General features: G+C 34.5%; 1 protein-coding gene across 1 annotated transcript; it reads left to right on the top strand.

The window, feature by feature from the left end:
• Nucleotides 1-5741: 5741 nt before the first annotated feature.
• On the top strand, nucleotides 5742-12219 carry LOC143445467 (uncharacterized). Its single transcript, XM_076944585.1, has 14 exons — nucleotides 5742-5873; nucleotides 6952-7107; nucleotides 7333-7497; nucleotides 7639-7788; nucleotides 7918-8124; nucleotides 8273-8381; nucleotides 8479-8605; nucleotides 9240-9490; nucleotides 9722-9894; nucleotides 10030-10185; nucleotides 10280-10459; nucleotides 10586-10730; nucleotides 10836-10975; nucleotides 11072-12219. Exons 1-14 carry the CDS (start codon nucleotides 5807-5809, stop codon nucleotides 11182-11184), a joined length of 2139 nt encoding a protein of 712 aa, XP_076800700.1. The 5' UTR covers nucleotides 5742-5806; the 3' UTR covers nucleotides 11185-12219.
• Nucleotides 12220-12281: the final 62 nt, after the last annotated feature.

Below are 12281 nucleotides of genomic sequence, written 5' to 3'. Positions count from 1 at the left end.
ACCCCAACCTCTACACATTCAACCCGAAGAATCGATTCTTTTGTAGAACAACGTAAAATGAAATTTACCGAGTGTAATTCGCCTGACTTGATGGACGCTGGTATAATAGACGGTGACGCTGTGAGTGTTGTCGTCACGGTTCACTAAAGATCAGGTTCGCAGGAAAGAGGAACTGAGGGTTATTGAAGAACTGGAAGCAATAATGACGCAAAATAAGCGTCAGCGTCAGCGTCAGCGTCAGCCTCTAAGCTTCTGTATTCTACATCTTACCCAGTTTTGCTTTCATAAATTCAATTTCAATCATCGTTTCGTGAATGCATAAAGAGAATGTATTTATATAAAAGAAATAGCTAAACGCAATGAACAATCAGCCTGGTTTGTTCCCGCTTGTATGTGACTGTCCTCGACAAAAAACGCAAATATACGACAAAAAGTGACATAATTTATGGAACCTGACACATATAGGCTGCCGAATACTCCCTGCTATCGGAAATATACTTAACCAGCCGAAAGTGGTTACAGCGTACACGCAACTCTTTTATGCGCTTTGGTTACAAACATACACGAGCGACTAAATTGGTGCTTAAGGTTTATACAGCAGTATATTGAGACGTAAAATTTGCTAAGTTTCTGAGAAGCGCTATCCAGTCAAGGTAAAATGGTCTATCTCTAATTCGCTCTCCATACATGCCAGCGTACTAAGGGGGAGCATTAGGCCATGGTCTACTCAGAAACCCAAATTTTTTGGGTCATTGGCCTTTTTACGCTTTTAAATTTTTCGGTTATTGCATCTCGTTATTAAAGACTAATTATTATCAACTATAACATAATTGGAAACATACTGGCTGGTATACGGCATTTCAAAACGATTGTGTTTATCACCTGACGAGATTGTCTTATACGGTGTTTCAAAATTGTACATAATTAAATTGACAGCAATTACACGTATATAAAATGTGAAAATGCATTTTATTTCAAGGCGCTTTGAAGCGATGTTTGAACCGTATAAATACGAAACTTTTTGCGCTTTATGCACTTTTGGCGGGCGGAAGAGAAAATATGGGAATTTTAAACCGAGCATTTAAAAACTTTGGCTGACCTCTTAAAGCAATCTTAATACGTCACTGCACGTTCGGATGTCTCTTTTTGAAGATCACAAACGATGCGAAAATTATGTGGTTCTGTATGCCACTGACACGTTAGTCTCAACGACATTGGCGCATCAGTCAGTGCATTGTGCGTCCTAGCGCGTCATGGTGGTTAATGAGCCAAAGACTCTGACGTGTTTAGATGCGCTGACTTTAATCAATCATATCCTAAAACTTGGTTATTACATGCAATTTTATACCTTCAAAGGCAGGTGCTCTGTTAATGGTGTCCAAACCACTATGAGCTACTTTATTGCGCATATTTAATATCATAAAAGGTGAAACTGTGTGTCTGGGAGAAATATACAAATGCAGATAACTTCAACACTTTTAGCCACACACATAAAGCAGTGGCGTGTACAGATCACAACCTCTTTCTAACCTAGCTACAAGCTGCTTCAAAATAACCTTGACTTCAATACCAGTTATGATATATCATATGCAGCGCCCCGCTTGTCGCAACAACTCTTATTGGTACCACAAATTAAAGGTTAATTCCATAGGTCATTTTATAATAGCAAGGCCAAAGCCAACAAGTACCAACTTTGAAACACACTGATAGTGACAATCTGGCGACTTAGCAAGTTTCAGTTCACTGGCTGCAAACAAACGGTTCACAAACCATTTACATTCATCGGCCAAACATCTAACTTCATAACTTCAATTCCATTGCGGCAGAGAAGGTGGAGCTGGAGGAGTAGAGTTGTAAAAATTCCGATACCATGGACCCTCAAGAGTCACATTTGACCTCTCTCTATCTTTCCTGATGCTCACAAACAAACGATCAAGATCCAGGACGCTCAAGAATCCTCACAGCAAAACACATTTAGAGATGAGAGTCATATCTAACACTTCTCAGACGCCTCAGTTGCACGTTCACTTGTCGCGTGCATTTGTCAGTGGTTTCATCAAAAACGTTGAAAACTTTAACAATATTTTTTTCACCATTAAAACAATCTTAACAATCGATTTCTCACCATTAAAAAACTGAGCAATATCTTTCTCATTCGTATTTCTCCTGTATATTAGTCTCGACAATCTTCCATGTGATTGTATGCATCTGAACATCAGCGTTAATGCTGCAATTATTTTGATCATAAATAATAAATCGAATGACAACAGCAAGATATGACGTTTGTTCATGTACAAAATGACAAATTTTTAAATGAAAAACTACATCTTCAAAAAATCAGTTCAGTCAATTTAGAATTAAAAATGAAAGTATAAAACAAATTGAAAGCTTATAATTGTCCTTTTGATATTTTTTTTATAATTTTTCAGTGTATTAACTAATTTTATAAACATGTCGATGCTAGATGTTGCACGTAAACTACAAAACTGCACATGGCTATCTAGGAGGACCACCAATGGCCAGATATTGAGTTCGTCTTTACCTATTTATTTTATTTATCTATTTAGATCAAAACTTATGTTTCTGAGCAGATAGGACCAGTCTCTGACACAGCTTGAGTCGAGAAAGGCTGCAGAGTTGTCGATTAAAGGACATTGCTCAACGGCACACTCTAGGGATCGAAAACACGTTCCATATCGAATGTAATTTGCGAGGAAACGTTGTTACCTCTGCGGAACGGACTAAAGATACAGTTCGTAATTAATTTTTTATTGAGCGCCTTTTTACACTATCTGTCGTATTGTTGTGCTTGTTTGTGGGAGGCTCTGAATCAAAGACACACGTTAAAGGTGTGAAACGTTTCAATGTTTTCTACGAGACATGCGCAAAAGGCTACAAGTGTGTGTCCAAGGTAAATGGTTGCACATGATAAGCGCTTCTCTGTGTTTGAAGTATGTGTCAAACATTTACACTAAGCCATTAACTGGTGGTCAATTGTAACATTTTATTGATCAGTAACATCACTTTCTACGTGAAATAATCAGAAACAATCATTTCAAATAACAAACCAGACACAGACGAAATCACTCAAAGTTTGATGCAAGTCCAGTTGTGTCTTGTCCTTTGTGTAACTTAAAGATACAAAATTGCGGTAATCTGTGAAACATCACCAAGCAACGTGCTACCAACATGGTTGGTAGTTTACTTGCACTAACTGTTCTTCATACAAGGGTATACTTATCTCTAGCATACTGACAACTATTCTTTAATTTAAGGGCAATATCTTTAGCTTGTTTCTCATTTCAAAAGGTTACCAAAGATCGATAAACACCTTGACGGTTGTTATGGCGTTAGGGCAACACAGGGTAACTGTCAAATGGTTTCAGAGATGATTCATTGTTTCCAAGAACAATTTTATTTTTTAATCTACTGTATATAATTGTTATCTTCATCTATACAAAAACCTTTCTTACAAAGCACAATAGCTTTTTTTGCTGTGACTTTCAATCAGTTTCTATGAACTTTTGATCAAATCACTCGGTCGTTTCATAAACTGCATTTACTCTGTATATATACATTATAGTGATGGATGCTAGAAGGGTCGAATATGCACAAATCGTTTCTAGTAAACTTTGGAGAGCATTGGAAAAACATAGAAACCTGGTGAATAAAGTGTCATTCGATTCTTTTAGCAAATCTGTACTTGTAAAATGCACTTTTTTGAATTCGCCATATGTTCATTGAACAATATTCTCGTTATCACTTACTTTATGATTATCATTATAGCAACGTTAACATGTATTTTAACATTTTTAAGGGTTGATACATTTTAAACAGTGTTAGTGGCGCTTCAATATTTCATCAAAATTTTCGAGCACGCTTCTTACATTGTGGGACTTGGTGCTTGCGCTGGGAGGGGCGCATTTCTACCTTTATAGTTTCTGTTTACATTTAAGCTGGTTTCATTTCTGGACTTGTTTTTTTCCTATCCTTGTGCTTAACTCCTTGACACGTTAGCAAATCTTGCTGGTGGAAAAGTAAACAGACATTAATCAATTTAAGTCAAGCAAAGTCAACTGAAATATTTTGCATAGCAACAGCGCTCAAAGGGAAAAATTTGTCCCATATATTATTGGAAAAACCTTCTACTTGCGAGATTGTGAAAGTGTTTGTATCGTTGTCATCTGTGTCAATGCTTCTTACTTCCAACTGTTTATTTCTTTATGTGTTAAAGATTGAAATTTGGCGACGATGGCAATCATCTAAATAGATTTAAAGGGCGCATCCTTCGAGGCTCAATTATATAGTTGTCTTCATCGTATAATTACTTTTCATTGGGAGCGCATGATGTAATGATGTACAAATACTTACATAGTATTGAAAGCTTGGAGACACAATTTAACTTAAGTATTTATTTAAATTAACTGTGAATCAACATTAATCATACAAAATGCGTCTTCAAAAGTTATTTTGAACCTCTCAGTAGACCGTGTGGAGAAAATATTATTTCACAAGCTTTTTAGACATTACGTTCCTGCTGTAACATCAGCCTGAGTATTTCTCGATTTCATTTCATTTCATTAAAAGCATTTTTTGTTCACCAAAGTGGGTCATAAAAAACGTTGAAAAATAATAAAAATTTCTAAAAACTGTGACGTTTGCAGTAAAAAAATTTTGATGTTTATGTTGAAACGAAGTTTTGTGCACTTCATTTATGGAATCGCTAAACAATAAACACAATTAATTGAATAAAATAAAATCTTAAACAAAACATTGCACAATTACAGCCACCCAATTAACCTTCCTGTGAAAGTGTTTGGGTAAACACAAGTTTTCCGCTGAATATAACAAAAGATAAAACTACGTCCTAGTTCTGGAAAACTCATCGAAATTTATAATCATGAAAAACATTACCAGAACTTTTTATGCACAGTTGCCACAATATCTTCACTACACAAATATCAATAATAAAGTATCTTGTCTAAAACTTAATCAGTTTGTGTTGCGTTTTGCGTAATACCATCATCGTAGTATAGATGTTGGTCTGTATATGGGGTGATATTTGTCCTGTTTTAGATGTGATACCGTAAGACGAAATCCACCTCAAACCAACGGATGCTCAAAAACGATGTCAGAAGCACTCACTATTATCAGCAACAAAATAATAAAGATAATATTATAAATAATAAAGATAATATTATAAAATAATAATCTATGAATAGAGACTACTAAATATCTGATCTTGACGACCAGCAAATACAATTTTCAACTCAACAACAATAACCTTCAATTCATACAAAGATCCTGACACTGCTATGCAATATAATAAAAAACGATAAACACCTTGACGGTTGTTATGGCGTTAGGGCAACACAGGGTAACTGCTAAATGGTTTCAGAGATGATTCATTGTTTCCAAGAACAATATTATTTTTTATTTCACTGTATATACTGTAAAGGTCTTTTACGTTGTTATCAACATCTATACAAAAACCTTTCGTACAACGAACAATAGCTATTGTTGCTGTGATTCTCAATCAGCCTTTTTCTATAAGCTTTTGATCAAATCACTCTGTTGTACGGTCGCGTATTTAATCCGGCGTTGTCACCACAATCCTGGCACATTGCGGAGCACTTTGTAGTTATAGGAACCTTTCTTGTCTATATGTGAAAAGTTTAATAGTTAGTTGATGGTAATATTCAGTTTTAAAGTTAGCACATTTTACTGCGGATCTTTATTAAACCAACATTTTTGCAAATTAAAATATCTTAATGTTTTTAGAAGAGAATGCCATATCAATTTCATTATGTTAAATATAATCTTAGTGCTGATGCTGGTTGTTTGGGGTAAAATGACCATTGTTGCTGTCGTAGGTGAGTATCTTTTGATGTGTTTGTGTAATGTTTGTGGTGGTAACTGGTAATACTTGTTTCCAGAATATCTGTCCTGAACAAATGGAGTTTGCCAGGTTGGTTAAATTGATATTACGTTCAACAGTTTAAGGCTAAAATACTTTTTGCTTTTTGCGAAAGGCTTAATCGTCGAACATTCGTGTTCTCCGACGTCATACATAAGGACAAGCGCTAGTACAACTCATAGATGAACAAAAACTTAGAGATTTAAACTTAAAACAATCAACACAATCAACTGCACAAATAAATAAATGTCATAAAGCTGCCAAATGTAAACGAAGTGCGGGGCGTACATGCATAATCAAAACTGTTTCGTATACACAAATGTAATAAGATATAAATGTTAATAATAAATTAATAATACTAATAATTATATGTTAGTAATATATAAATGTAGTAATATAAATGTTACCTATCAAAACAAATGTTAATAAACATTCGTCTATAATGTTAGGATAGGAAAATGCTGAGTACATTGCAACAATGTTTTTTACGATAAGCTTGGAAAATCGAACAATCAATGCAAGGTGGTGTAATAATGATTAGCTTGCATCATGAAGCGATACTCCACGAAATGAGTGATGCCGTTTTTAAATCAAGTGACAATGTGATTGTGGAATCAAAAATATTTTAATCTGTCTTCTGATTGAGGAAAATGTCTGCAAATATTCAGCGATATTTCCTCATCGCTTGAGCCTGGAATCAAACTTGTCTTTGTAGAATTCCCACGGACAGAGGACAATGTTTTAATGTTTATGTCTTATCTATCTGTTTCGATAGACACAAATTTTATGACTTTTATTTCTTGTTGCCCAAATTTCGAAGTTTGGGACAGGATCAATGAACAAGATTAGGCGACGTTCATAATCCGTTTAAAATTTCGCAAAACTATTTTCTTGAGCAAAATCGTTTTTCTGTTGCAGTTGGAAATATTTTAGATTGATAGAAAATCCTTATTATCATGTACGTCATAAAATGGGATGTAAAGGTTTTTACCTTAGCTTTTGTTTTGATGCACGATTTTCTTTTTCGACTTTAGACGCCTCTGACATGAGCTGCTTGGTTGGTACCAGAATATCTTCTGGAAAAAACATCAGCATGCAAATTTCAGATGATATTGCATCTAAAAGCTGTGGTGGAAATGAATTTGTATGTGGCAGTTATTTGTACTTCAATAAAACTGATGATGATACAGGTGAATTACATCAGTCATTCAAACAAGATAATTTAACGAACAATAAGTTTTTTTTAAAGTTTAGCACTGTATAAAAATTGCTTCTAGATTAGTCTATTTGCATTGATTGAAGTAACCTTAGCTGTATAGGTTAGCAATCACTCGTTTATCTTTGTATATTTTTTAAGACGTGTCGTAGTTTTCAGTCAAAAATTGTAAAAATTGTAACTTTGAAACTTGTTTCAGTTTTCGTGCAGTCAGGACGCTGTATATCTAGGAACGAAACTAAATATCATGGCTGTGGATTTTTGAAGCAAAATACAGAAAACTCATTAATGTATAAATGTGAATATCTTGAATGCGACTACGGAACAAATTGCAATGAGTGGATTTTGGATGATTTAAATTCATGTAATTTTTTATCAAAATATACTATTTGATGACATTTACGCACTGACTTAAAAACTATTTTGAATAAGAAATTTTCATGTGACTTTTATTTAAAAAATACCTAAAAAACTTCTTATAATAATTTTTGCATCTTTTTGGTAGATTTTTACTTCCCAGCGTACTGCCATTTGGGAGATCGGGTTTTCAGTGAAAACCGAACCATAAAATACTCTGACAATTTTGTTGATTGGACCAGTTGCCAAACTGGTGACTTTTGCGGAAATTTTCAATATCTAAACCACACAAACGATGGTGAGTAAAATTTACATAGATAAAATTATTTTGATTTGACACCGCTAGAGAATCATGGTGCACAAATAAAATATAAGAAGCGTTGAAATCACAACTTCTATACAGTAATTGACTATTCTCTACATTAAGAAACATTCTTCGTCCAACAATCGCGTTGCGTTCCTTGGTATGAATTACCTTCTGAGCAGAATTGTGCGAGTCTTCGAAACGAAAAAGAATCGTTGCCTGGTGATGTTGGATATTGCAGATTTCGATCTTGTTTTGGTGTTTCAAGAGCATGTGACTCCGGCGATTTGTACCGAGACCCAGACCCGTGCCCTTCACTGGAACCTGGTGGTATCTGTTTAGCTTTTTAATTTACACGCTTCTGTTTTTTTCATCGTTCTATAGGTTAACTAGATTAATGCAAACTTTGAATTAATTTTCGGTGAAATTTTATCTAGACGTTTAAGATATGTTTTTTACATCAACTTAATGTGCTCAGATTTTCCATTGCTACCTGGTTGTTCAACGAAAACCGCCTGGAACTTAGTTACAAATTGTATTAACGAAACATTTGGGAACTCATCAAACAAATTTGATATTTGCAGAAGGTAAAATAAACTGCAAAATTATAAAATTAAAATTCTAAAAAAACTCAGTGATCTGAATATTTTGTGTCCCCACAAATTTAATGACATTTATCTACAGAACAGACATTGACAGCAGTGATCTAAGTCGTTTAAGTAGTTGCGTCTATTTGGTTTTTCATAATTGTCTTCAACCAGCCTGTCCTTCCGTATTGGAAGCGCATCCACGTTTAACAGAGATTGTCCAGGTAACATCAATAATTGATATTGCCTTTAAATATAGGCTGATTACAATTGTTTTGATTTAAGTTTCTTGTTCGCTATTTCCTGTGAAAAACAACAAATATCTATGGTAATCGTCGTAACAGTATTTGCTGTTGCATACAACAAGAAATTCAATCTTTTCGCATTTGGAAGAAAAAAGTTAAAAAATCCAAGCAAATTCAAATGTGCTACGTGTTAAACATTGTATTTGATAAATCCTTCATCGTTTTAAAGGAGACGTTGAACATTTAATACTTCCGAATGATTTTGTTAATCTTTAATAACATTTTAGCATATGTTACGTTGTTTTCTGCTCGGTTTGACGTGCCTTTGTACTTTCTGCTTTCGGCCAGAAGCACTGATAATTGTGATTGCGCCTTGCCCGTTGTCGAACGTGTGTCATTCTACCGATGCTTGTACTGCTGTGAACACGTGCCCACTTTTTACCATTTTTATAAAATACAATCCTATAGTTAACTGCAGGTCCCTTCGAACCAGCACTAGAAAAAGGCCGGTAACACATAGTTTCATATAATAAAGCGTTAACATTTTGATACTTTGCATCTAAACCAAAACATGGGAGTTTGGCGATTCAATTATATTTATGTCACTTTGCAGGTTTTAGAACAGGCTTTTAACGACTATTGGTACCATTGGTCAAGCCTCACAGCGCACATTCGTCAGGAGACTAAAATAGACTTCGAACCTTACACCAGAGATATCTGTGAATTTGTTTTAACTGATCCGGATCAAATCCTTGCCTTGTTTGATGATGTTTGTGACGACACAACACTCAAAGATCTCATTAAATGGGGCCAGGAAGTGGTTGAAGAAACGCAAAAAGCAACCAATTACGCAGATATATGCGCGTGGGTTATACTTTACTACACCAAAGAAACATAAATAGATATAAAATATATACCCGGTAACTGTAATGTTCAACATCAAAGATATTGTAAAACAATTTTTACTCGTATATCATTATGTTTCGGCAGCAAAAAGAGTAGAAAACAATAACATGATAAATCAAGGTTTGAAATAATGTATTTCCATTATGTCCGTGTCTTGCAAAAATATTAAATCTATTCTTAACCGTGCAGGGCTTTCAGGATTTTTGACACGCGACTTTTCGATGCCGCAAATTTCCGTTGTGACTTGGACAGAATTAGCGAGGTTTTTCAACCAATTGCATCTGGTTTCGGTGAGATCATTGAGAACGGAATTAAATTGTTCATCGAAACTCAACCAAGTCACAAAGCTCTGGAATGTGAAGGTGAAAAATGAAAATCTTTGACCCAAGTTTATTATCGCGAATCACAATTCAACCCATATATTTCTTAACCTTTTTGTGATTGTTTTATTAAAAATGTTCAAAGAATTCACATTCAACTTATCAACGTTTTTACAGAAGTAGAAAATCCATTAAACTGCCATCAAGGCTACAATGCATTCAGTGCTGATAAGTCAAGGTTTTACGAAGGCAATCTCACGGTGCGTGCATGCAAACCCAAGCAACTATGCGGCTTGACTGGTTTTATCAACAACAGCGACCCCTCTAAACCAGGCAGGGATTTTCTTTTGCAATCTGTCTCATTTCAAATATTAGAAATTTATTTACATTTTACTTAATTTTATAAACATTTGCTGTTTTGTCACAGTTTTCGTGGAGATAGGAGAATGTGTTCCACTCGATGAAGTGACTTATTACAACTGCGAACGATCTCGTGAATTGTTCAATCTCAGTGATGAAAGTTTTCTTAATTGCACTTTTATTACTTGCAATAGCACCAGATGTACTGCAAGCAAACTCACACCAAAAACTTCACCGACCCACAATGGTAAAATCAGTTAAGATATTTAGAAATGAAACAAGCGCTATCAAAATGCGTGTTGAAACAGGAATAAAACGCAGATATTATATCTTGACGTTTTATATCAATAAATGTGTATGGTTTGGGAATTAGCATCAGCACCAGAATCTCCACCTGACTGCTACCAGTTCTATCATTCGACCAGCGCTTGTGGTCAGAGAAAGGCGTGGGTCTGTGACTATGTACAATGGAAATACCAAATCATAACCAAATTCCTTCCATTATATCTCTCTTACACGTATGTAGATTCTGATTAATGATTAGTTGATTTGAACAAAATCTACTTGTTTTTTTAAAGTTTGGCTGAAAAACTTGTTTGTAAGTTGAAAATGTTATAATTTAGTGACGGCAACGAAACTTTTCCTGGAAATTTTCTACCTTGCTCTCCATTTCAAAATGACATTTGCACAAACGTTGATCAGATGAAATGCATTGAGAATAATGGATGCCAATTGTGCTTCTGTGCTGATAACTTGTACAAAGGTGAGATCACTGCAACATGTTAAAGATATTTAAACAATTGACAACAGTAGCAAAATGGTAACTAACATTAATTTGTACATGGATACCTTGTTGTAGATTCAGCCAGTATTAACCAAATGTGGAAAGATGATTACAGCTTTTGGCAAAACTTTATGGCACATTACAAATACGTTCTGAAAACCCACGGTGAAGACAACAGCCAATGCTGAATATATTCTATAGCGTAATCTTCTATGAAGTTTAATTGCGGCATACTTTAGTTTTTCAAATATTTGTTAAAGACTTAACACTGTAAAATACCCTTATAGTTCAATTTCTTAGAGTTTTTATCGAATGATTCTTCACACTTGTTTATTTCATCGTGTGTTCCATGTTTGAAACACGAACTATATATTGACTGAAGAAGTAACATGATATACTCACATGTATTCAACCATGTGGTGCGGTTTGTTTTACACGCATCTGCTTTTGTTTTTCTGGTTACATCAACAACATAAACACTTTACAGCAATAACTTTAGGCTATCGATGTTCAGACCAATCCATTTAATTACTGTATATGTAACTATATTGTTTCAAAGAGACTATTGTTTCGTGGTAGCTACTTCCAGTTAATTCACATAGTTTTTTCAATTATTCTCCATTGCGTAGTGTTTTTGTTTTTTTTCTGGTGTTTGTTTTCTTTAGTTCCTTTTGAAAACCTTACAATTTTATTGGGTGAAGCACGCTTTAGTTTACTAAGTATCCATAACAACTTTGTAGCACACCGGTCATTCTGTTGAAACCTTTTCACTGTGTTTTATCGGTTGGTCTTTCTCTCGAGACAAAAACAACTGCGATAAGTTTGTCATTTGAGAAGCAGATGTTTATTGTCATTCGACTGACAGATTAAGATCAAATGTAAGGAAATTATAAAAACAACCACTCAGTGATTTAAGTTAAACCTTATTTAGATTTATCAAAAATATCTTCGAAAGGAAAATTTAAACTATTTACTCGTGAAATTCATTTTCTTTCAAAAATATTGATCTGGATGTAATTTGATTAATGGGGAAAGTAACAAATGATTGCTTAGTTGTGTCACCTAGCGTCTTCAGATATTGATCGCTATCTTCCTGTTGATGATGTTAGCGTTTGTTTCATTTCGTTCGTTATTAATATTTGTCTCACGATTGTTGATTAAATATTTTTTTGGTATACATCATTAGGATAGAAACACTTATTAAAACAACGAATGACCTTTGACCGTAGACACCAAGCGATGCAGGAGGTTTTCCACAGAAACTTAAAATCTGAAATTTCAGGGC

The sequence above is a fragment of the Clavelina lepadiformis genome, chromosome 2 (genome assembly GCF_947623445.1).
Source record: "Clavelina lepadiformis chromosome 2, kaClaLepa1.1, whole genome shotgun sequence".
Lineage (NCBI taxonomy): Eukaryota > Metazoa > Chordata > Ascidiacea > Aplousobranchia > Clavelinidae > Clavelina > Clavelina lepadiformis.
This window is presented reverse-complemented; position numbering and strand designations above follow the sequence as displayed.